This window comes from Pongo abelii, chromosome 13, assembly GCF_028885655.2.
Source record: "Pongo abelii isolate AG06213 chromosome 13, NHGRI_mPonAbe1-v2.0_pri, whole genome shotgun sequence".
NCBI classification, from domain to species: Eukaryota; Metazoa; Chordata; class Mammalia; order Primates; family Hominidae; genus Pongo; species Pongo abelii.
Window position 1 is genome coordinate 117,217,340 of NC_071998.2, and position 27,649 is coordinate 117,244,988.

General features: G+C 36.8%; 1 protein-coding gene across 6 annotated transcripts in view; it reads left to right on the forward strand.

Annotated features, from left to right (window-relative positions):
- Positions 1–27,649, forward strand: part of PBX3 (PBX homeobox 3) — a 223,142-nt gene that overhangs the window by 169,350 nt on the left and 26,143 nt on the right. For all 6 annotated transcript variants that reach the window (XM_024252573.3, XM_054520626.2, XM_054520630.2 and 3 more), the window contains exons 3-5: positions 1,824–2,065; positions 15,784–15,974; positions 21,912–22,047. In XM_024252573.3, the coding sequence (XP_024108341.1) occupies positions 1,824–2,065; positions 15,784–15,974; positions 21,912–22,047 (569 nt within the window). The remainder of the gene's footprint in view (positions 1–1,823; positions 2,066–15,783; positions 15,975–21,911; positions 22,048–27,649) is intronic.

Sequence of the window (27,649 nt, forward strand, 5' to 3'; positions counted from 1 at the left end):
CTTGAGAAGTCCTCGAACAAGAATAAAAAATTAAACAGAATTCAAAGTGCAGTGTAAGAGATTGCTCAGTAAGCTCTCATTGCATGCCAAATGCACAAAAAACTTGCTATGTGAACTACAAGCATGTACAGGTCATGAGATTTTAAACATTTAACAAAGTGAATTAAAAGAGAGGAAAATTAAAGATTTAAATTAAAAATGCAAACTTAACCAATACATGGCTGTTCTAGAACTATATTAGGCAGTCCCTTTTACTTATAGAAGAAACAGCAAATACATTTGCCTATTTTTAATTATCAGCAGTCTGTTGATATGCATTTTATGAGTTATCTTTTTGCTCTCCTAAATGAATATATTGTCTTAGTATATTATAGTTTTCAAACCTTATTTGCCTCTGAATAGACAACAGATATAATTTTAAATTATGGTGAGTTAGTTTTATTATCCAGTTGAAATTATTCTGAAGTACAATTTTAAATGAAAGTGACAGCTTTAAAGTGTTTTGGGAAGAAATTAAAGTTGTGCATTTGTGTTAAGGCAACCAAGAGCTCTGTCATGCCATGGATGTAATTCAGGGCATCTAGGAATGAAATCTGTTCTTAAAAGAATTGATGGTAGCTTTAGGTTAGCATATAAAATCAGAGTTGGTGATCGGTTGAGTACTTGGCAGCTTATAGATGTTATGTCATGTAAGTTACACTAGACACAAAGTGTGTACCACTGTGGATAAACAACAACAGGCACAGACTCAAAAGACAGAATCCAAATACAAACAAGCAAGGTGCCAACTTCCTTTTCCCCTCTTCCCCAAGAAGCCTTGTAACTAGTGTAGGGAACCTGTTTTGAAGCAGATTTTTAGAGGTTAATTGGGCTGGGATGTTTTAGATTATGTTACACATTAATGAAAATGCTGATTTTGAGCTGTCGTGACTCCAATGCTTTTTATACCATGATAATTATTTTAAAACTTTGTCTTCTGTGTTGTTGAAAACATTTTGGCAGAAAGCCTATGTGACCTGATTAAACCTATGAATTGTCAGCTGTGATCTATAGTACTCAGAAGAGGTTCTGACTGGGCATCACTTAGGAAGTTCTTGATATAAAAGCAAAATTAGATTGAGACTACTGTGCCCAGCACTGTATTGCCATGTCAATGGCACATTTTAAATACTGTATTTAGTATCCTCATTTTATAGTTTGCTGGCAATTGCTTAACAATATTCATTTAATAGTATATATATTTAAGTATAGCTAATTGCCTGATAATGTATGTATTCCTCTTCTGAAATCACATGACGGAAAAGCTCATCTAATCTTGTTTATTTTTCAATTTTTGATTACAGCTTGTGAATTAATTATTTTATGGGAATTTTAATTCTGTTTCTCCAACTGTACAGAGAGAGACAGAATAACCACCTTTGGATGAGTTTGTTTTATATCCCTGTAATTATTTTCTTTCTTTCTTAAAACATTCAATTTTTTACCCTCTTCCCATTTTATGCTTAAATTATCTAAATCTGGGAAGCTTGGATGATTAAAGTATTCCAGGAAGCCAGGGTTACCTTTTTCTAAGGATCTAATCTGTGGTAAATTGAGGTGGTGGGTGGGTATTTAAAATTCTAGGGTGCATGTAAACATTATCTTAAAAATAATTTTCCTGCTTATTCAAACTTATCGATCAAATGTGAAAAATGAAGTTCTCAGCATGAATTGTAGTACACTGATATTGTTTGATCATTTTCTCGAATAAACAAAATACTCACACTATTTGTCCTCTGTTTCTCGCTTCTTCTCTCTCTGTCTCTCTCTCTCTTTCCTTGAAGGTCTCAGCATCAGAGGAGCCCAGGAGGAGGACCCTCCCGATCCCCAGCTAATGAGACTGGACAATATGCTTTTGGCAGAAGGGGTTTCAGGTCCTGAGAAAGGTGGGGGATCGGCGGCAGCAGCTGCAGCCGCGGCAGCCTCTGGAGGTTCTTCAGATAACTCTATTGAACACTCAGATTACAGAGCCAAATTGACCCAGATCAGACAAATCTATCACACAGAACTGGAGAAATATGAACAGGTCAGCAGCCGCCACTCTCATAGTCCTACACAAACCCTCTGTTGCTCTTCTATTAGACCATGCTAACCAATTCTGAGGGCTGTGAGGGGTAGGTGTTAACACAAATTACAAAATAAATAAGGTCAATGCAAAAATCCAAGTGAATTGTTGGAGTCACGAAATGAAGACCCTTTGAGATTTTGGAGGAGGAGTTCTACCTATTTTATCCCATCTACTCGTTTTAGTTTTATTCATTCTGCACATTCACGTGCCCTTATTACCACACCTGCAGTCATTCTTCCCTCTTACCTCACCACTTAGTGCTCTTCAAAGCTCTGTATAATTAACATTTATGCACTAGCCTTGTTCATAAGCTTTAATCACTTTTGAAGGGAAGCATTGCACAGTGAGCTTTTCCCTCCTATGCTGTGAGCTCCAGAATCCTCCTGGGAATTAATTCTTATGGATTGTGCCAGACTATAGGGAACTTCACCAAGTAAGCAGGTTCCGGCCTGTTTCTCTGAGTATGAGACCTCCCAAGATAATTATGGGTATCCCAGGACACGGAATGCTAGGCAAGGCATTATGTGCTAAATTCCTTATTAGAAAGAGAATATGGGTTAAAAATCCAGTTTTCAGCAATTATATTAACCACACTGAATCTCAGATAACTTTGATTTTAAGTTGCATCTTTATGTAACACCAAGAAAAAATTAATACTGCTAGTTTAACTGTAAAATATTACTGATTATAAAATGCTTTCACATTTCAGAGATGTTAAAATGTGGGGAAAAACAAGAGAGTCTTAGATTTAATGTAATAAAGTAAAATATTGGTGGATCTTTTTACATATATTTTAGTTGTTAGTTTAATGCTGAAAAGCTGCCAAGTTTGAGGAATTCTCATTTGATAAGATTTGTCATTTGGAAGGTAATTTTAAAAATGTATTATGAAACATTTTATAATACATGTACACAAAAATAATGAGAATAGTATTAGATTGAACCCTATGAAATTGCTAAGTTTTGAGGCCAAAAACAGTTGAATATGGTAATTTCATAGAGTTCAACCCCAAATAAGGAATCAGAATCAGCTAGATACTTTTCACCCAGATAAACAGTTACCAACATTTTGCCGCTCTTATTTTGTGTACCCAGCCCCAATTTGGTAAGAGTATTTTAAAGCAAGTCTTAGACATCCTATAATTTCACCCATGAGTATTTCACTATGTAGGCAAGTACTTTTTAAAGTCCACACACTTTAGTGTGAAATGGGAGTCCTGGTGAGTTTTGTGTGTGTTTGTGTGTATTTTAAAGACTCTTTTAAAGAGGAGTTTTAAGTTCACAGACCAATTTGAGAGGAAAGAAGAGAGATATCACATATACCTCCTGTCCCCACACATGCGTAGTCTCTCCCATTATCAGCATCCCCCACCAGAGGGGTTCATTTGTTAAAATTGATTAACCTACATTGACACATCATTATCACCCAAAATCCATAGTTTACATTAGGGTTCACTCTTGGTATTGTGCACTCTATGGATTTGGATAAATTTATGATGGCATGTACCCATCATTATTGGATCATGCAGAGTATTTTCACTGCCCTAAAGATCCTCTGTGCTATTCATCCCTCTCTTCTTTTATTCTTTCCTCCCCACTGATACCTGGCAACCCCTGATCAGTTTTAATACTGATTTTTTTTTTCCTCTATGTTCCCTGGATAGTTTCAGTTGTATATATCATTGTTGTTTTTTCACATTGCCTTTTCTAATATTCTGGATACAATGGTATTAAGCAAATGCTGAATCCTATCCCAGAGGTGAGTGTGTTTTGAGGAAGAGTAGAAAAATTTGTATAGCTTTAAGTTAAAAAGTAGTGTAAATTAATATTATAAGATGTTTTCTATTTTTGGAATAGGATTTTCTGGGATCTAAAATTGTATGTCTAGTCTCATTTGTAAGAATAACGTCTGGTGGAAAATGTACAAATAAGAATTTTGGAAAAATATCGTGTGTATGTATGTAAAAATCTCATTTTCTGATTTGACATATGAGTAATTGAGAGTAAACAAAATAAGTCATGGTTGAAAAGGTTGCCCCTGAGCATAAACAGTAGAAAATGACTCTTACTTGTAGTATAATCCTAATTGTATAACTTTATGCTAAAATAACTATACCTACTTACTAGATAAACACTACCAGTCACCTTGCATGGAAAGAGATATAATATTAGAGGCCAAATGGACTGAGTTTTTTGGCTGAGGAATTAAGGTGGTTCCTTACTACCTCTTGCCATGTGTCTCTGCACCTGCCTCCTTACTTTCTCCATACACCCTGGTGGAAGTTGGTGTCAGTCAATGACAAGGTCCTGAGTCTCACTGTTTTAGAAATATCCCACAAAAATTTCCATGAGATTTTATGTAACGTTAGCCCCAGCTTATACCAGCATCAAATCACCAGGGTTTTTTTGTTGTTGTTTTTGTTTTGTTTTTGGCTTTTAAAATATACATGTATATGCATGTTCCTCATACATTTATCTCTTTTTTTTTGTTTTTTTTTTTTTAATTGAAGATCAAATTGGGAAGCACTGAGTTTAAAAATATATTCATGAATTATTTGTAGATATAATCAGTAGCCTAATAATGATCTAAATATATAGTTCCTTTTTCATTTTAATACTTTCAGATGGAAAAATATAGATATATAAAATCTGTACAGTAAGTACAAATGAATAGATGGGGTATGAAGACTAGTTGGCAGATTCAGCAGAATTTTAATTTACACATTTTCTCCTGTAGGTTTGGAATTGTTTTAGAAGTGATGTAGCAGCATTTAATTCTTTTAAGTTGTCTTTGGGGCTGGCTTTTATAGCTCTTGTGACCGTAGTTCTCCAAAGCTATTAGGATCGGTGCATTTTGACCCAAAACAGTCAACTTTTCCTTTCAGTTCTTTAGGGTACAAGGGCTTTATCTGGATGGTCCTTTCAGAGACATACTTTGGCGTTACAAGAAGGGCTAAGCAGAGCTAAGAAGGGATAGGATTTCTGAAATAGATAGTATTGTAATTTCCATTTTATAGAGGAGAAAATGAGACTCAGAGAGGGTAAGTGATTTGTCCAATGTCGCACATCTAGTTAGTGTCAGAATCAGATGTTGAAATCAGTTTCTGGAAATATGTCTTCCTTTTTCATTGAATTGTGCTGGTTACCCATGTAGAACTGGAAAATAATTCAGGTACATTCTGGTTTTCTCTGATTTTCCCATGTTGGATTACATTTGAAATGGGAATAGAGCAGATGGAAAAACAACTTTTTAACTTTTTTTTTTTTTTTAGACAGAATCTCACTCTGTCGCCCAGGCTGGAGTGCAGTGGTGCGATCTCGGCTCACTGCGACCTCCGCTTCCCAGGTTCAAGCAGTTCTCCTGGGATTACAGGCATCTGCCACCACGCCCGTCTAATTTTTTTTTTTTTTTTTTTTTTGTATTTTTAGTAGAGACGGGGTTTCATCATCTTGGCCAGGCTGGTCTTGAACTCCTGACCTCATGATCCACCTGCCTCGGCCTCCCAAAGTGCTGGGATTACAGATGTGAGCCACCGCGCCTGGCCAAAAACAACTATTTTACACTTTCCAGAAATTATATTTTTCCTCCTAAAAGTGAGCATGGGTACTCTGAGTGACAGAAAGCTTAATAGTAAATAGGAAGAACATATATGTTAAGGCAAAGGCTTCAACAGAAAATTGTGTTGGGTCTTTTAGAAATAAACTACATTAGAATCTTAGAGTTATTTACTCTACTGTTTCACAATGAAGCTGTAATGAAAGTGTATCTGAAGCCTGTTTAGATTTAGATTGCCATAAAATTAACAAACATCACCACTGCAGTAAATTAAAGTACCTTATAAGCACAGCCACGTTTACAAAGCTAAGCAGACAGACTAGAGCTACAGTTTGAGCAAAATTAAATCCAAGCTGCAAGGCTCAGTTTTATATGTATGTTTTAGAGGTGGTATTGTCTTTAAAATCCTGTCGTTTTTCCCTCCAGAAAATTGTTCTTTTATCATATGTCTCTATTACATAGGCTCAGATTTAATGATTCTTGATGATAACCATCTAAAAATTCACTTATAAACTTTTGAAATATTAGGCATGGGATATATGTTAGGGTAAGGTTCTTGAATATTACTGCCACCCAAAAGGAAACAAAACTATTTTATTTTCTTCTTGTTGATTCTGACACCCAGCAGGAATATGATAATTTTCCAAAACTTGCGGCAAACTGTCTTATAGTACTACATCTTGGGTACATTGCCTCGCTTTTTAGCTAAGAGACAAACCTAGTTGCTTCTCTGTCTTATTGTTGATTAGCTACAACTTTTGAAAAATGCCTTTACTGTACCTTGCAAATACTTTCTTATGGTTAAAGGATAACTGTTAGAATAGGTGAGTTCCTAGAACTTAAGCCAAGGTTCCTGGGAAGCCTTGTTTTTAAGAAGTAAAGGCGTTCTATTGAGCTGGTCTTTCTTGGTTCCCCCACCACCCTACCAAAAGGAAATGGACACATTGGTTTTTGCAAGTGAAATTTGACTTCAACATTTGTTCTCAGTTAAAAAGGAAAAGATATATCATGCTCTGTGCAGCTCTCCCACTTTGCTTGTACCAGAAGAAATGCTTGTACGCAGGCAATTCACTCATAATTTACAGCTGCTATAATAGAGATGACATATTGAAAGCTATCTACTATAATTATATTGAAATACATTTTTTGCTGAAGGCAAAAGTGTTGTAAGGGTCCCAACCCTTCCCAAGCATCTGGGAACCTGCTTTCTGAGTTCACAGACGTCATTTGATCTCACCCCAAATCAGGCAAAGCACTGGAACCAAGGAATACACTCAATGTGCTCAGGACCAGTCAGGTAGCGTTTGGCTACCAGAGGACTTACAGATTGCAGGGGGAATGGAGAATGGGTGAAAATTTAAACCACTGTAAAAGCATATCCTTGTGCTTTTTGAGGTCTCTACATTATGTGCTTAGGTTTTCTGGCAAAATAGCTTTTGCTTGTAAAGGATTTTATTTTTATCAGATTAAAAAATGCTGATGTTTTCACATTAGAGATTTTGCAGCCTGTAAACTCCTAATTCCATTTTGCTATTTCTTCTTAATGGTTAAGCAGGACAGACAAAAGGATGCTACCTGATTTCATGTTCCAAAGCAAGGATTTGTCATTCATTGTTCCAAGGGAAGAGTTTTACTTCTTGTTGGCTTTCATGCCTGGCCTTTTCCTTGCCTGGAAGGAGGGTTTGGTTTGTTCCCTTTTTTTCCTTCAAGTTACTAGTTTATTGGCTCTATGTACCAGTTGTATTTATGACCACAAGCTTGATTAATAAAATTAATTGTTTTATTTAATACATTTGAATACTCTTTTTTTTTTTCAACTTCTTTGGAAGCAGTTTTTTAACTTATTCAGGCAATGAGAAGGCAGAACTATATTAGATAAAGTGTGGACTTGCTTGCAGAGTAATGACATAAAAATAGTATGAATTTTCATTTGTCATCAATAATAACTGTCATTTACTGAGTATTAATTATGCTCCAGACTCTGTGCAAAGAACTTAACATACATTATATAATATAATCCTTACAAAACCCTCATGAGATAGGTCCCTAAACCATGTAATTAGGTAAGAAGTGTTGAGGTACAACAGCTATTTCATCTTTGTGGCTGTTCCTTAGGCATATTGGTCTCATTCTAGTTGGCTTAGAATCTTTAAATGCAGACTTTTATCCCAAAACATGAAAAATTTGTTGATTTAATAAGCATTCAATAAATACAAAATCTGCTGTATTCGACTAGAGTTAACTTGTGAGGCTGGCGAGACATTTGGAAAATAGTTGCAGTACAAATTTGAGGGGCATTTACTTTTTAAAAGATATTTATTCTTTCTTGTAAAAAGTGGGCTTTAGAATATTATGATCTGTTTACAGTTAGCTTTTCTTGATGGTTACAAAAGACCAATTCAGTTTTTAGATCTGATCACTGATCATTATAAAACTTCCCCCAAAATCAGTGCTTGCCCACTGTCTACTTTGCAGTTTCATTTCCACAATATAAACTTAAAGGCAAAAACGAGGTTGAATCTTGAATCCACAATGAAAAAAGCCCCACCACAAAATAAAGAAAACACTAAAAACTTTAATTTTCTGTGTAAACCAAATATGTACAGATATCGAGGAGACAGTTTTGCCAGCCAAAAATATCATTAAAAAGTTATTGAGAATCCAGATATTTTAAATCCTCAATTATTACTTGGTTTGGATTTTTAAGGAGAAAGGAAAAAATGGGAAAGACAAAGACTCATAATAGAAATTGATTGAAAATGCTTTTAACAGATGAAATCTTCCATGCCTTATGTTAACTGTTATTGCAGTGTGTGTTTTAAACACATAAACAAAAATGCATCCTAGGTAGTTTTCAACAGCTGGATTAAAAGAAAAAGGCTTCTGCGAGTACTTCTAATCAGAAAATTCAAGGCATACTTTTATTTCCCAAATATTGCAATTAACCACAGTATATCTGTATTTATATTACGGACATTAACCAGAAAGCTTGTAACTGACAGTTTCACTTGGAAAACATAAGGCAAGGAAAAATTTCTCCAAATGTCTATTTTAATATATCTTATAGACATGATGTAAGATATGATAAATGTTTGAAGTGAGCATTCTATATTATAAATAGCATCAATGTTCATATGTGGTTGGGTGGCCCTTCCAAACAACTGCAGTCATTTGGTCATTCTTACTGTGTTTATATGTTTAAAAAACATATGCCTTTTAAGGAGCTAGGTGATGAGGCAGTACTGTGCTCTGCTCTGAACCTGGTACAGATGATGCTGAAATGAGGCTGTAATTTACTTTCAGTGGTATAAAGGAAAAAAATCACTTTGCCTAAAGTGTATGCATCTTTCTTAAGCGTGTACCCAGATTTTAATTATCTAAATGTAAATACTTAACGAATTTTACTTAGAGTAATGAGCTAAAGTGCACACTACATAAATGAGATGTTCTAATTAATCATGTATGAACTACTGGTTTAAAGAAAAGCTATGTGAATTCTGTGAATGTTGGGCTATTGCCAAATTGCTCATCAGTATTTGCATTCATAGATGGCTTCACTTAATAAGTCGTGAGACAGTCAGCAAATGTTTTAGCAAATTATGAGTTTTTAGATGCAGAAACTTTTTTGCTTTTAACCCTTTTTTCTCATGTAAGTCTTTGGCTGCTCTTTAGAATCCATAGACAAACACTCATTCTGGAGAGGTTAAAACCCAGCTAGACAAAAACTAAGAAAGCTAATATCTCAGGTGTCATTCATATAGAAGTCTTGAATTATTTATTAAGATATATGCCCTGTCATAGATGTATGTTACCATAATGAGTGAGCTAGGTTTGTCGGAATTAGCAGTGTTACGTGTGCCCATTAGAAATGCTTCCATACTCTGGTACAGCAGTTTTCAAACTTTTCAGTCTTAGGACTTAGACTCTTAACAATTATTGGAGACTTCTGTAAAAGCTTTTGGGTTGGTGGCTTATGTCTATCAATATTTATTATAATAGAAATTAAAACTAGAAAAATTTAAAGTATTTACTAATTATTTTATTTATTTTTTGAGACAGGGTTTTGCTGTGTCGCCCAGGCTGGAGTACAGTGGGGCAAACATGGCTCACTGCAGCCTCGACCTCCTGGGCTCAAGTGATTCTCCTACCTCAGTCTTCTGAGTAGCTGGGACCACAGGTGTGCATCTTTGTGCCCAGCTAATTTTTAGTAATTTCCTGTGGAGATGGGGTCTCACTGTTGCCCAGGCTGGTCTTGTACTCCTGGGCTCAAACAATCCTCCTGCCTTGGCCTCTTGAAGGGCTGGGATTACAGGTGTGAACCACTGCACCCAGCCTATTTTGTTTTATTTTAGAGACAAATTCTCACTCTGTCACTCAGGCTAGAGTGTAGTGGTATGATCATAGCTGACTTCAGCCTTGATCTTCTGGGCTCAAGTGATCCTCCTGCCCCAACCCCCCTAGTAGCTGGGACCACAGGTGTGTGCTACCATGCAGGGCTTAATTTTTAAATTTGTTTTATAGAGATGAGATCTTGCTGTGTTGCCCAGGCTGGTCTTGAACTCCTGGGCTCAAGCAGTACTCCTACTTCGCCCCCACAAAGTGCTAGAATTATAGGCATGAGCCACCATGGCCAGCCCTAATTAATTTAAAAATAACAACAAGCTATTATATGTTAACCTAAATAACTTTTTTTAAAAACAAAAAACCTTAAAATTTAGTGAGAAGAATGGCCTTACTTTTTCATTTTTGCAAACTCACTATGGGCTTGATAGAAGTCAGCTTGAGTCTTGTATCTGCTTCTACAGTCAACTGTTGTCATATGGTTGAAATATATGAAGAGCATTTGACCTCACACAGATATGTCATTGCAAAAGAGAAGACATTAATAGCCTTTTCAGATAATTGTGAATACTATTTTTTGATATTACACCAAAACTTGACAAGTTATAGTTTTGTAAAGGTATGTTGCAATGAGAAGCCTGAAACCATGTCAGTTAACTTTTTGTACTCTGTTTGTTTAAGATCACTGGTCTGGTTTTCACTTTGAATGGCTCTTGTACCTATGTGTGCTTTTGTAACATCATGCGTTGATAATTTGGAAAGTACAGGTTTACTGAATTATGCATATCTTCCAAATTTTGACACATTTCATTATATAATATCAAAATATCATATTTATGGATATCAACTCTGAACTCATCAGAAAGTCTACTGGGAAACTGTTAAGCTTACAATGGTGGATGCAAGTTTTTCAAAATTCTGATTTTCACTTGAAAACTCAAATTTTTTAATTGGCATAATTCTGTCAGCTGTTTTCCTTGGCATGGAAGGCTTACTTGTTTCATTTCTGAGAGAACATCTGCCAAATACCCAACTCCATATAATCATAATTTATCATATTTGTTTTCAAGTAAAAATGATCCATGAAAAAAGTGACTTCTGCTCATTACTTAACCATAAAAGTGCTCTTTCTCAAGACAGTCCTCCTTCAATGTGCAAATACAAGTGCTTTTTTGTGTGCTTCCCGTTTGACACATGCAACATTAAAGACATACTCAAAGGTTGATATGTAATAAGATGAATAATTTATATTGCTTCATCAAGGACATTCCTAAGTCAAATGGGCTTTTATTGTGTTTGTGTGAATGTATGGTGGTGAAAAATTTTAAAATGTATCAAAGATTACCTAGCATAGTGTTTCCCAAAGAGTTTTTCCTAGCACATTGGTCCACAAGATGCCGTAGAGCTGTGCTGTCAAATATGGCAACCACTAGCCACGTGTATCTAATGAGCACTTGAAGTGTGACTAGTCTGAATTGAGATGTGCTGTCAATGTAAAATACACACTAGATTTCAAAGAGTACAAAAAAAAAAGAAATACCTCATTAACAGTTTTTTTTCTTTCTTTCTTTCTTTCTTTCTTTCTTAATTTTCTTTCTTTTCTTTCTCTCACTCTGTCACCCAGGCTGGATGCAGTGGCACAATCTCAGCTCACTGCAGCCTCTGCTTCCTGGGCTCAAGTGATCCTCCTACCTCAGCCTCCCAAGTAGCTGGGACCACAGGCGTGCCACCATGTCCAGCTAATTTTTTATATTTTTGGTAGAGACGGAGTTTCGCCATGTTGTCCAGGCCAGGATATTTTTTATATATTGGGTTAAATGAAACATATTGTTGATTAATTTCACCTAATTCTTTGTATTTTATTTTTTAATATGGCTACTGAGAATTTAAAAATTTAATATGTGGCTCACAATATATTTCTATTGGACAGTATTACTCTAGAGAGAAATTTTGTGGCCAAATTTATTTGGGAAAAAGTTGGATATGCTATTTCTCCTTGACGATTTATTACAAATATTGGGATAAGAATACTGAAGAGTCTTACCCACAAAAAATTTTTAAGATTTTGGTTAACCCAGCAATTCCCAAACATATCATATTGTTGGACCATTAGTTAACATTCTATGGAACTAGCTGTAGATCTATAGAATTTGTTAATCCCAGTTTGGGAATAGTTCTAGTTCAATTATCTTTGTTTACTGATGAGAAAACTGAAGAGTGGAGTTGGTCACATTACATAACTTGGAAATTATATAAACATCTCCTTAGGGAAAGTTCAAGGAAAAGATATATACATATATTTATTGGTAGGGTGACCACTTGTTTTTAATTTGGCATAAAATCGTTTAAATTGATAATATAGGCCAGGTATGGTGGCTCATGCCTGTAATCCCAGCACTTTGGGAGGCCAAGGTGGGTGGATCACTTGAGGTCAGGAGTTCGAGACCAGCCTGGCCAATGTGGTAAAACCTTGTCTCTACTAAAATACAAAAATTAGGTGGGTGCGTGGCATACGCCTGTAATCCCAGCTACTCGGAAGGCTGAGGCACAGGAATCACTCAAACTCAGAAGGCGGAGGTTGCAGTGAACCAAGATCGTGCCACTGCACTCCAGCCTGGGCAGCAGAATGAAACTGTCTCAAAATAATAGGCCAGGTGCTATTTATTACAGGCTCACGCCTATAATCCCAGCACTTTGGGAGGCTGAGGCAGGTAGATCACTTGAGGTCAGGAGTTCGAGACCAGCCTGACCAACATGGTGAAACCCCATCTCTACTAAAAATACAAAAAAAATTACCCGGGCATGGTGGCACACGCCTGTAATCCCAGCTACTTGGGAGGCTGAGGCAGGAGAATCGCTTGAACTTGGGAGGCAGAGATTGCAGTGAGGCAAGATCATGCCATTGCACCACAGCCTGGGTAACAAGAGCTAAACTCTGTCTCAAAAAAAAAAAAAAATAATAAGATAAAATAAATTGATAATATAGTGGGGAAGATCTTAAATTTATTTTTTTAAATCTTGGTTTCTGCCTTCAACTTCTGGTTTTAGTCTACAACATTGCTTAATGTTTTACTGTGTCATATCCTAGGACAATGATTATTAACCCTTTAAAATTATAGACTGAGAATCTGAAAAGAAAACAAAAACTTCACAGATTCTGTCATCAGAATTATTAATATGCATACAACTTGTGTAGGATTTCAGGAGGTCATTGACCTTCTAAACCTATCTATTGACTGCAGATTAAGAATTCTTCTCTTATGATTCAGGGATAATGAATTTATGGCTATTAACCAACATAACTCTCACTCTTGAATTGTAGTATTAAAAGGCCCACCAATCTGTAGATGTTTATTAGGTATGTATATTGCATAATTCTACACTGAAGGATCCCATAAGTATAATATAGTGTCGCCACTGACAAGGAATTTAATATTTCTTATGGCTTAAAACATATTTTTGAAAAAACTTTACATAAGACTCATTTTACCTTACCTTAGAAATATTTATGGAAACCTCTGTAAAAGTTTAGAGTAAGTGAAGTACACAGGGTACAGGAAAGGTTAGTCCTCTAATGAGCAGTTAGAAAAACTGTCATGTGCTATATGTGAGCAATGTTCGGAATATCTCTAGGGAAGTGGACATTATTATAACTTCCAAATGCTTCTTGCATTGATCAGTGATTGTTCTGTCTGCTCACTCTATCAGGGACACCCGTGCCGTAGATGCAGAATTTCCCATCCTACATTTTTAAGAAAAATGCCAGAAGAGACTCTTTTTCTTCAGGAGTATAAACTGATGCTTTATTTACCAGGGCAGTACTGGATTTCAGTGTAGGCCCAGTTATACAGATTTATAAATCAAAGAGAATATAGATGAAGTTGGATGCAGTGGCACACACCTGTAATCCTAGCAGCTCAAGAGGCTGAGGTGGGAGGATCTCTTTAGGCCAAGAGTTTGAGACAAGTCTGGGCAACATAGCAAGACCCTGACTCTAAAAAAGATTTAAAAATTAGCTGGGGGCCAGGCGCGGTGGCTCACGCCTGTAATCCTAGCACTTTGGGAGGCTGAGGCGGGTGGATTGTCTGAACTCAGGAGTTTGAGATCAGCCTGGGCAACATGGTGAAACCCCATCTCTATTAAAATACAAAAGAAATTAGCCAGGCATGGCGGTGTGTGCCTGTAGTCCCAGCTACTCGGGAGGCTGAGGCAGGAGAATTGCTTGAACTCGGGAGGCGGAGGCTGCAGTGAGCCGAGATCACACTACTGCACTCCAGCACTCATCCTGGGCGACAGAGCGAGACTCTTTCTCTACCAAAAAAAAAAAATAATAATAATAAATACATAAAAATTAGCTGGGTATGGTGGCACATGCCTGTTATCACAGCTACTTGGGACGCTGAGATGGGAGGATTGCTTGAGCCCAGGGGCTTGAGGCTTCAATGAACTATGATCATACCACTGCACTCCAGCCTGGGTGACAGAGTGAGACTCTGAATATTAGGGGAAACAAGTGTGTGTGTGTGTGTGTGTGTGTGTGTGTGTATGTCTGAGGATTGTTTTTTTTTTGTTTGTTTGGTTTTTTTGAGACAGAATCTTGGAATCTCTCTCTGTCACCCAGGCTGGAGTGAGTGCAGTGGCGTGATCTCGGTTCACTGCAAGCTCCATCTCCTGGCTTCACGCCATTCTTCTGCCTCAGCCTCCCGAGTAGCTGGGACTACAGAAGCCCACCACCACGGTGGGCTAATTTTTTGTATTTTAGTAGGGATGAGGTTTCACCGTGTTAGCCAGGATGGTCTCGATTTCCTGACCTCGTGATCCGCCCTCCTCGGCCTCCCAACATGCTGCTGGGATTACGGGCATGAGCCACCGTGCCCAGCCTGAGGATTGTTAACTAAAAAGTTTGAGACCCAAATCTGATCCTTATTTTCTGTTGGACATCCCTTGAAGAGTTAAGCTGCTTTACAGAGATGGCTTATATCCACTAAAGGCCTGCACTACAGCTAAATTATTATAGGTCACTGGAATGCTTGGCATGCAAGGCCCTTTATGTGCTAATTCAAACCTGAATCCTTTTGCTTCTTTACATATTATCTGTATTCCTATTTGCCATTCTCTGAACTTGCAACATACTGTTATTTCTAGTACCTGGAATTCCTCCTGACTTCCATCTTTATCCACCTTTCAAAGATGCTACCTATTCTTTAAAGCTCAATCCATGAAGCCTACAGATGAGAATATTCCTTCCTTGGAAGTTAATATCTTCCTGTTAGTCTTTGCACTGAATTAGTTTTTTATGTATTTTTTCTCACCAAAGGCCAGGCCTGCATCTTGCTCATTTCTGTGTTCCTTACAGCACTGGCAAGAGTTTGAACTTTGTAGTTGTTCAGTAAGCATTTGTTGATTAAATGTAAAACTCCAGAGAAAATAGGTGGTACTTAGTATTACCAATTAACATATATTTTTACTTGTATATTGGAATTGGTAGGGAGCATCCTCGGATGGGAAAACATCATTTTGGAACTGGACAGGGGTGGGTGGGAAGAGTAATTGAATGCTGTCTCCCTTGCACGTCTGACCACGCACAGTTTCAGAATTCTTGCTGCTTTAACTACTACTACTAGCGTTTTACAAGTGTCTTAGTTTTCATTTTACCCTACACACTGTATAATGCTATTGGTGATTGCAAATGAGGTGTAAATTCAGATGAGTGAATGTCTTCGTGTGATAGTATAAAATATCAGTTTCCAAAGGAGTGATTTTTTTTTTCCCCACTGCAGGCATGTAATGAATTTACTACACATGTGATGAACCTTCTCCGAGAACAGAGTAGAACACGTCCCATTTCTCCAAAAGAGATTGAAAGAATGGTGGGCATCATCCATCGAAAATTTAGTTCCATTCAGATGCAGCTCAAACAAAGCACTTGTGAAGCAGTTATGATTTTAAGATCAAGGTTCCTTGATGCCAGGTATGTGAAGCCATAAATCTGTTGCATGGCTTTCCCCTGTCTTTCACTCCTTGTATATTATTTTCTGTAAAACTGACCAGTTGGTCTTAGATTCTTTTGGCCATATGAGTCTTTTGTACAATGGACAGGTAATTCAACTCATGGTTCCTGTGCTGTCAAGCTTTCCTGTCTGGGAATGGTAATGTGGGTTAACTGCCAGTTTAGTGACTCAGGAAATTAATAGGATTAGTGTCTCTGCTAATGACTTTAGGAATATGTAGCCTTTCCATTCTGATGCTAAAAGGTATTTTTAAGGATAGTTTTTGCATATAACTATTTTAACAAGGAGTATTTTCTAAGAATTTCTTAATGTTACACTGCTTGTGCATAGTATGGGAAAATACTTGGAGATATTGATACTCCTAAGAAGGAAGTGGCATTTCAGTTAATAGCAGTTACCACAAAACTCCAGAATCTGTATTTCCAAATCAAGAAAGAAAGCCTATCATTTTTCCTGTAAGGATGAAAATTTCCCTTTATCTGAAGCTTTCCCCAAGTTTCACAGGAGTTAGGTAATATATTGTATATGGTAATAAATTGTCTGTGGTGACCTACTGAGTGACAGAACAGAATTGTCAACGTCCTAGTGTACGCTGCCTCTGTAGGGATGCCTTTTGGGGTATTGCTAAAGCTTATGATCAATCTGCAGCTTTGGAAAAGAGTTTCTATTTTGTTTTTCTTTCTTCTCCCATGGAGTCTGACAGAGGTGATAATTATCATCCAAATCTCACAATATTAAAGGAAATAACTAAGATAGCTTCTCAACTGGAAAACAAAGTGTGTGGAGCATTTTCAGTGCTTTTCATTTTAGCTCTTTATTTTTGTCTCAGTTCCTGCCCATCCTCTTGTACATGGGCTAGCACAGTACCCACTAGTCTCCCTGTCTCCAGCCCCACTGCCCTCCAGCCCTCCTCCATATCCCTTGTCTGTTTCTATAACACCACCGTGCTACCATGATAACATCACCGTGCTACCATGATAACATCACCGTGCTACCATGATAACATCACCGTGCTACCATGATAACATCACCGTGCTACCATGATAACATCACCGTGCTACCATGATAACATCACCGTGCTACCATGATAACATCACCGTGCTACCATGATAACACCACCGTGCTACCATGATAACACCACCGTGCTACCATGATAACACCACCGTGCTACCATGATAACACCACCGTGCTACCATGATGACTTTGCTTGAAAACCACGGTAGCTTTCCAATGCTGGATATATGCATACTTCACATATACACTCCTTAACCTGACATTTAAGGCCTGTCCGTGTCTGCATTACTTCTTTGTTGTTGTGAAGATTTTATTATTCTTTTTTCTATTTAAAAAATGCCAAGCTCACTATGGAAAGTTTGGAAAATATATGGAATAAAAGGATGAAGGATAAAAGTTAACCTCATTTTTATTACCTAAAGTAAAAATCACTATAAATGTTTTACAATATTCTCTCTCTTTTTGTTTGTTTGGGGGCTTTTTAAAAGAAATATTTCTGTGATGGGTCAATATGCATAGTTTGGTCTGCTTTTTAAAAAATTTACCATGAATACATAAACATTTTCATGTAGTATAAGCTCTAATTATAAATAGCATTTTAACAACTGAAGTTACCAAATGGATATAAAATAAATAATGTCCTTAGCATTCCCTTATTTTTGAGCATTTAATTTGTCTCCATTAATTTTTCTTTTTCTTTTTTTTTGAGAGAAGGTCTCATTCTGTCACCCAGGCTGGAGTGCAGTAAATGATGCTATCATGGCTCACTGCAGCCTCGACCTCCCAAGCTCAAGTGATCTTCCTGCTTCTGCCTCCCGAGTAGCTGGGAGGCATTTGCCGCCATGCTCAGATAATTTTTGTATTTTTTGTAGAGATGGTGTTTCACCATATTGCCCAGCCTGGTCTGGAACTCCTGAACTCAAGCTATCCTGCCTCCCAAAGTGCTGGGATTATAGGCAGGAGCCACCAAGCCCAGCCAACTATTAATTTTCATATAATTTCTTCCTTTCTTCCTTCCTTCCACAAATATTTATTGGTACTGAGGATATATTGGTAAGCAAGACAGGTTAATATGCTTGCCCCAATTGAGCTTATATTCTACTTGAGGAAACAGACAGTAAACAGCTGAACAAATATACCATAACACTCTATTTAATAATGTAATGAAATATAATAGGGTGATAAGTGGTATGCAGAAAAATAAAGCAAGTCAAGGGGAGAGAAAATGGAGAGGGTACTATTTTAGATAGATTTTTATTCAAACTAACATTTTAATGAAAATCTTCATTGATTGAACCTTTTTGGTCTTTAGGATTATTTCCTAAGGATCAATTCTTAGAAATGGAATTATTAGATCAGAGTTTGAACATTTTCAGTGTTCTTATTTATATATCACTGAATTGCTCTTTCCTGTGTTTCTTCCAAAAATGAAATGCTTCGTGGAATTATGTTTCTACTGCTTAGAATTCCTTCTTTTCCTAAGTCTAATCACTTACTTCCCTGGCTCCCACAACAAACTGTCTCTCTAAGCTGGTTACCAGGAATGAGTCATCATCTGTGAGGGTATCTGGAATGCAGCCCGGCATGGGACCAGTGCTTGTACTTGTTGGATCTACTAAGATCTTGCTCATCGTTCCGGGTCTGGTCTAAATGCTCACTTTTCAGAAAATCCACCTTAATCACCCCACTGGACTAGCCCTTCCTTCCCTTGAACACTTATACTATGTTTACACAACTATTCAGACCGAACGTCATGTAGGCTCCCTTTTCTTGTAGTTTTTCATGAACATTTCTTCTCTCCCTTAGTAAGCCACAGTGTCATTGAAAGCAGCAGCCAAGACTTACACATTTGCATTCCCCACAATTCTAGCAAATGACTTACATGTTAGAGGCTACCAAAAATAATTTATTGATTGGCCAGATGAATGAATAATTCCACTTAATACTTTGTAACAGCTCAAGTCAGGGTTAGAGAGGTAGCATCAGAAGACAAAAAACATTTTAAAATTATTTGCCAAATTTGAGCATTTTAATAAAAAGCATTATGTAACAAAGATAGTAAAACATGTCTGATAGAAAGAAATATTTTCTAACATAATTGCTATCCTTATTTCTGCTGATACTTTCCCATTCTTGTCAACATGCATGCTTATTTTTTAAATAACTGCATTCATAATGTATACACCTAAATGATATATTTTTCTTCCATGAAGAGAAAGTATATTAACAGCCTAAAGTGAGCAGGGCCAGAATGAGAGAGTGGCAGAGCTTGGAGCAGAGTCTCTTCTCCCATAGAGATTGCTGTTAGTAATGTTGTGATGCTGATGGAACACAGGCCTGGACTGGTGTGCCACTGCATGCTGGCCTGAGGCATAGCCATTTAGAGTGTGGTGAACCCTGGGGGAGTGAAACTGAGGGGAAATGCTTAATGGGCATTTTCTACAGGATGTTTTCTAAAAAATAAATAACGTATAAGACCAAGTTCTCTCCTGTGCCTTCAAGTGAATGCAAATACTGAGCTTTGGTTCCATCTATTCTTGTAGTGCCTCCCAGCAAGCCCTCTGCACTGAAAAGGCAAGGGGCTCTGCTCTAGGCAAACATGCTCAGTCAGATATATGATTCCCTTGCTCACTCTGACTTCCCATGCTCATGTTTGCTTCATAATTGGACAAGACGACGAAGCATGCACCAATGCAAAACATTTAAGAATAAATTTGTGTAGGTCTGTCTCCTCTTCCTGTAGAAGTGCTGTAGCTTGGACACAGCCAGAATGTCCGGTGAGCTATTCTGTTTGTTCTCTGAGGTGTTTTGATGTTTGTTAAAAACCACCCCTGGGCAAAAGTGATGTGAGCCAAACTTCTCTTTGCTTTTCTAGATGTATTTCTTTTTGATCCTCCTTTCACGCGTCCCTGTTTCCCAAAGAAATGCACTTGTGTCATCTATTCCCATCTGCCCTGGGCCTTGCTCCTGGGCTCATGTTTTATACTAGGAGTCACAGACTCACATGCTTACATATAGTGGAATTGAGTGGAGTGGCTGGATCAGGGATACAGGGAGGGACAAGGAGGGTTGGAGCAGGCAGATGCATATCTAAGGGGGCAGCTATCACTCAGCTTTAGCCTAGAGCTGCCTTCTGAGAACGTGGGCCCAGTATGGTTGGCATCCCAATTTTTCATAAGAAGTCAGAAACCTAGATTTTTATGAGCAGGTAATTACTGTGCGGTCTCAACAAATAATGTCTATGGGCCAGATAATGCCCATAAATTTGACATTTTCAGTATCTAGTCTAGTCCTGACCCATGCACTTACTCATCAGAGTGTACCTCTTCAATGTGCTCTCACCTCGGGACCTTGTCTTTCTTTTCAAGCAACACATGACTCCTGCAAAAATGCTAACTGTTCTTCTTTTTGGTGTATTTGTCTTCATTCCATTCCTTCCCTGTCTTCCCTTACCACCTTCCCATCCAGTTCATCATCAAATCCTGTTGATTTTAATCCCCAAATAGATCTTGAATCTCATCTTCATCCTCTAGAAAACAATAGTTTAACCCTCCTAAAATTATTGAAATTAAGACATTTCAGGACTAAAACCTGAGTTGTTTTGATCAGACCTAGATTTCTTGCTCCCTTGACTCTCCCTTAATGTTGAAATGTAGATCACATACTTAACCTGCCATGTGAGTGACACCATTTTGACTAGAAGAATCTCATAGAGTGCATACCTATACAACAGCCTACTGACTCTGTGTTTTCTGACTGTGGGATATCACAATTGAGAAGAATTAAGATTATTTGGAAAAAAGTATTGAGAAAATTATCTGGGGAAGGTATTTTCTAATTACTAGAGTACTTAATTGAAAGTGAATTCTGACAAATGATAATTTTCAGGCTGGAATTCTTTAAAATCTTAATAAGAAAACCCAAATATAAATGACATCTTTGCTACTTGAAATATGTTGTTAATAAATGCTTGATCTTTTGAAAGTCTGTTACCCCTTCCCAACAAAAACAAAAGAAAAATTTTTGTTCTCTCCTCTTTGCCTAGTGAAGGAAATCATACCTCAGTCCATGAAGTTGCTTAAGCAGAAAAACCTAGAAATCCTTTCCGATGTATTTTTTTTTCCTAAACTTCCTTCTCTATCTCCCTCACTCACTGCTCCCATTCAATACATCATCAGGTCCTATTGCTTTTGCCTTTCAAGTAGATCTTGAATCTTATTTTCATTGCTCTCACCTTGTGCCAAGTTACTATCATCTTCATTTTGACCAGTGCAATCATCTAAAATGGGCTTTGCAGTTCCTTTCATGCCCTTCTCCACCTATTCTCAGCAGTCAGAATGATCTTTTAAAAACATGAAACTTAAAACCTTTAATAGTTTCCTATTGCACTCAGCATAAAATCCAAAAATTCTTACAGCTCCACTGAGCTTCTATAATCTGCCTCCTGCCCATCCTTCTAGATTCATCTCACACATTCCCTGTCTTTTACAGTGCCCCAACCTGCTCTAACCCTTTAGACAAGATATTTCTGTTTCAGAACTCTTCCTCTGCCCAGTCCTCTTCCCTGTAAGCTCTCTGATAGACCTTGTTTGTTTTCACTGGATCTTCATTGAATATCTAAAATATTAGGTCTTCAAAGAATGAAGCACAATTAATTGTGCTTCATAGTCTGGTATTTTTCTCAGTGATCCTACATCTTAAAAGGAGTTGGATAATGCTTTGGAGGATGTCTAGAACATAACTTATAATATCACAAAAATAAATTAGACCTTAAGGATGTTTAAAAAGAGAAATCTACTTTTTTGGTATCATCCTAATTAACCCATCCTTCTTAGGTTAATGCTGATTGTAACTGCAATTATTTTCTTTCACTCTTGTCATAGACGGAAAAGGCGTAACTTCAGTAAACAGGCCACAGAAATCTTGAATGAATATTTTTACTCACACCTCAGCAACCCCTACCCCAGTGAAGAAGCCAAAGAGGAGCTGGCCAAGAAATGCAGCATCACAGTGTCACAGGTGAGAAAGGACCCATGGGTCTGTCTTGTTCCCTGTGGAGACAGGAATCCCATTCCTTCCTCAGGGCATTATTATCAAATTTCATATCCAAATGTTCTATCATCAAAAAAGATATAAGGAAAATGTAGATATTTCCACAGTGTTAGGCAAGATTTTAAACCTTAGATAATTTTTAAAGACTGTAAGTGGTGAGGAATCAAGACCACCACCACCCCCATTCCCCAGTGTAAATCTTCTCTAGAGAGGACATAAACATGCCATGGGGAGAGACGCAGTTTACACTTAAGTGACTCTCCAGTAAATGACATGTATTGCTGGTTTCCCTGATTTAGATGACTGACCTAAGCTTCTACCACCAAGAAACCAATTTATTTGTTGCCAAAAGGAAATTTAATATAACTCTTTGGTGAAAGCTTTGAGGAATTCACCAGGCCCTTTCTTGGTAACATACTACAGTGTTTGAGTCCCAAGGATTTCTTTGCTTCCTTATTACCCATTAAACACAAAAATTAAATTCATGCTTTCAGGGTTTCTGGTTTTGGGGTTTTAAAAAAGATGGTTATTTGTAATAATTTCTGACCCTGAAGTTAGTTGTCGTCATCTTCTAACAAAAATACATTTAGTTTTAGTCAAATAGACTGGTATTTGGACTGAGGATTGGAAACAAATAAATTAACAAACAAGTATACCTCTTTAGAACATAAATATATCATATTAGCATTACCTCTAAAATACAATTTTATTTAAATGTTCATATTATTTTAATAGATTGACATTTGAAGAGCATTTCTTTATAGCATGCAAAAGCAGTAGTTTACCAACCAGTTTTTGTAGTGAAACTTAAGGAAAAGCTGACTCTTGTCAAAAATTTCAGTGTTCACTAGGGGTCACATGAAACCATTTTTAAAAGTAGTTTCTAAATAAATACTCGTGCTGTAGATAAAGTTCAAGATACTAAAGATCCATTTCAAGTTCCAATGAGGGTCTCATATCAGTGTATGAAGTCATTGTTATTTAAGGGAATAGGGCCTGGGTGTAAGATGATTTCCAGCTCCTCTTTTGGCATTATTTTCTGTAGAAACTCAAGAGCAAACTTTGATTCATAACTAAGGTTTCATTCAAGGTTTATTGTCATTTCTCTTATGAAATGGTATATCTTGATTTCTTTTTATGCAGTTAGAAATGGAATATAATTGATTTGGATTACCAGCTTACATAGACATATTATATAAAACATTACTAACTGGGTTACTCACTTCCGTATGAAATATGGAGGAATAATATGATATGCTGGGTTAGCCAGAGAAGACAAAATTAAAAGAAAAATCGTTTCAAGTAGGATTTTATGGTGAGTTCCTTTTCCCTGAACATTAGTGAAAGGATTAGGTTCATGCCGAACACCAGATGATGATGCCATGTCTGGTGACTTAGAATTTGAATGTTTGTGGATGAGTTTAAGGCATTTTCTTGCTTCCACTCTTTTTTTAAAAACACTTCTATAATATATGCACCATTAGAGAATAACACAGATTAATATCATCTATTTCAAAAACAATAGAATCTGGAGTTTTCATTAGCTGTAGTACTTCACACTGTGTGTAGTGTAGAGTGTGCTCAATACACACTTGTGGAGTAAGTGATAAAAAGGTTTCCTTCTGGCTGTTCTGAACTGGGGAGTTTTTAACTTCTGAAATAGGCTAGGAACCCACTTACCAGTGTGTTTTTTTAAAAACAGTTAATTATTAAATTTATTTCACTTGTTTTCTATGGAAAAATAGCTTTATTATGTTTTGAATTTTTTTTAGCAGTTGCTGAGGAAAAGGTACAGAGGTAGAAATAATATAGATATAGCTCTATTACTCTGTCTAAAAAGCAAACTTTCTGACCTTGTTTCTTCCAGGTCAGCCTTTCAAACACAGAATTTCAGAAATAAGTTATGCTTATAAATTAATGGCCTTTTGTTTAAGTTTTTAAAAAGTGAAAGCAAAGAATTTCTGTTCCAGGCCTGACAGGTCAACTGCTTTTGCTTTTGCTTTTTTTAAGACAGGGTCTCGCTTTGTCACACAGGCTGGAGTGCAGGGGTATGTTATCACAGCTCACTGTAACTTTGAACTCCTGGGCTCAAGCAATCCTCCTGCCTCAGCCTCCTGAGTAACTAGGACTACAGGTACGCCACCACACCCAGCTAATTTTTTAATTTTTTGTACAGACAGGGTTTCACCTTGTTGTCCAAGCTGGTCTCGAACTCCTGGCCTCAAGTGATCCTCCAGCCCCAGCCTCCCAAAGTGCTGGGATTACAGGCATGAACCACGGCACCTGGCTAACTACTTTCAAAAGAGAAAAAATATTGTTTAAAATGTAAATCATACTGAAATACAATTAAATTTAGAATCCAGAAATTGTTCGTAGAGAAAACCAACTTTAAAAATATTGAAGCCCCCTGAAAACAGGCAACTGGAATAACACTATTTTTACTAGATTTAGAATATATGAAACTGTGATTAATTATTTACTGCAACTGCTTATAATAATAGGGAAACTTCAGAAGAAATGTAAGGCAATATCTTTAGTGCTGTGAGGGCAGGCTAGAATTCCTTAAACAGGACATAAAATGTGTAAGGAACAAAAGACTGATAGATTCAATGGTAGGACTTTTGTTTATCAAAGTACTTAATAAAGACTGAAAACATCAACATGATACAACTATTCAGTAAAGATTGGATCAGATATAATTATCAATAGATATTAAATCTAGAGGAAAATTTAGATGAAGAACATGGTCTTAAAATGTCTCTCCATAGACCATTTAAAGTTACAAGAGATTTTAAAAAAAGTAATATGAGAGTGGAGAAATGGAACAAAAACTTGACCAAGTGATTGGAATCAACACCACCAAGGAGGAGCAGATGGACATTGGGTGTAGTATTTCATCCAAGAACATAACCTGAGTCTAATCACAAGACAACACCAGCCAAATCCCAAATGAGGAATGTTCTATTGAGGACAAAAGTGGAGAGGGAGCATTATTCTTTAAAAATGTCCAAGAAAGGCCAGGGAAATGTTCTAGATTAAAAGAAGCTAAAGAGATATGACAAGTAATTGCAATACTTTACCCTAGATTGGATTCTGTACTAAGGGAAAACCATACCATAAAAGATATTGTTGGGTTAAATTTACTGAAATCAATTGTAATTGATAATTGTACTATGGTTATGTGAGAGAATCTCTCTAGACTTAGGAAATACACACTGACTGACTTAGGGGTAAAGGACCATGATGTGTATAACTTAGCCTCAAATGTTCAGGAAAAAAAAAAAAATGTGTGTTTGCATGTATATGTGTATATATAAACACACATACATACACACAGAGCATGAGTGCCCACAAAGATAAAACAAATGGGGAAAAATGTTAATAATAGGGGAGGGGCATATACAAATATTCTTTATGCTATTTTTATTGTTGCAGCTTTTTTCACATTTGAAATTATTTTCAAATAAAATATTTTCTAAACTGTAGAAACAGTCCACACACTGCAAGAAGATATTTACAAGTGTATAAGCAACAGAGGATTAAAATCCAAAATATATAGGGAACTCTTATAAATTAATAAGAAAAGACAAATAACCTATTTCAAAAATAGGCAAGAGAGTCAAACAAAGATTTCATGGAAGAAAAAATAGAAATGGTCAATTGTATGAAAAGATCCTCATTCTTATTAGGAATCAAAAATATGATTTAAAAATTGCAGTAGAATAACTTACATTTCCTAGATTGGCACATTCTGCTACCAAGAATGTGTAGCAGTAGGAGCCCTTATATTGGTAGTAGGGATGTAAATTGATATAGCCACTTTGGAAAACTTCTGACATTATTTTGTAAATTTGAACATGCATATACCATTCAACCCACAATTTCTAGAATACCTCTTGTCTGTATTTCAGGAAACACTGGTAAGGACATTCATAGTAACATTGTTTGAAATGGCAAAAAATTTGAAACAAACCATTTGTCCACGGACTGAAGAAATGGGTAAATACGCTGTGTTATAATCCCACAATGGAGCACTATTCAGTAATGGAAAAAGAATGATCTACATATATCAATTCATGTTGAGTGAAAAATGTAAATTGGAGAATACATGTAACATAACATTTTTAGGAAGTTTAAAACCAAGCAAGCTAAACAGCATATTGCCAGGGGAGACATATATATGGTTAAACATAAAGGAAAGAAAGGCAATGATAAAATTAAAAACGGGCCGGGTGTGGTGGCTCACGCCTGTAATCCCAGCACTTTGGGAGGCCAGGAGTTTGAGATCAGCCTGACCAACATGGAGAAACCCCGTCTCTACTAAAAATACAAAAAGTAGCCGGGTGTGGTAGCGCATGCATGTAATCCCACCTATTCAGGAGGCTGAGGCAGGAGAATCGCTTGAATCCAGGAGGTGGAAGTTGTGGGGTGTGGAAGTTGTGGGGTGAGCCGAGATCGTGCCATTGCACTCCAGCCTGGGCAACAAGAGCAAAACTCCATCTCAAAAAAAAAAAGAATCCAATGAGATGGGATCAAGAAGGAACAATCAAGGAGTTTCAGTGTTACTAATAGTCTTTCTTAATTTTAGTGGCAGGTTTACAGAGATTAATTTAATTATTATGCATTACAAACCTGCATATATAAGGCAAGGAAGTCTCATGTCAGTTATTAAATCTAAATAACAGAATTTAAAAAGACTGTTTCCATTCATTTAACAAATATTTATTGAATAATGCTGATTATGTGCCAAATACTGTGCTAGGGATGAAAGAGACATCAGTGAACTTAACCAGACAGACCCGTGTCCTACCTGATAGAAATGTGTACACATACTCACCAAAAGATATGTATAGGAATATCCTTAGTAACAATACTCATAATAGCCAAAACTAGAAACAATGCAAACGTCCATCAATAGGAAAATAGGTAAACCAGTGTGGTATATTTATGTATATTTGGAATGTTATATAACAATGAGAATGAATGAACTATAACTATATGTAACTACATAATGCGAAGTAAAAGAAGCGCTTGATTTCATTTACAAAAAATGGGAAAACAAACTTGATTTCATTTATAAAAAATAGAAAAACAAGTGAAATTAACCTTGGGGGTTAGAAATCAGATTAATAGTTATCTTTGGGGGAATGGTGATTGGAAGGAGGAAGAAACATTTCTTGATCTAAGTGGTAGTTCCATGGGTATGTTCACTTTATGAAAATTCATTGAACTCTATACTTATGATGTGTGGCCCTTTTTTGTATATTTTTATTTGACTAAAAAGTTTACTTACTAACAAAAACAAGCCTGCCCTCATGGAACTTACATTTTTGTGGGAGTATACAGATAAGTAAATAAGACAGTCAGTTACAAAGTGATAGTTGCTCTTGACAAATGAAGGAAGGAAGGGGTTAGAGGATGCAATTTTTAATAGGGTGGTAAAGAAAGCCCCTCCTGAGGAAGTATCTTTTGGTTAGATAGAAGGAGATGAAGGACAAGTCATGTGGATAATCAGTGAGGAACATTCTAGCAGAGGGAACAGCAAGTACGGAGGCCCTGAGGTAGAAGT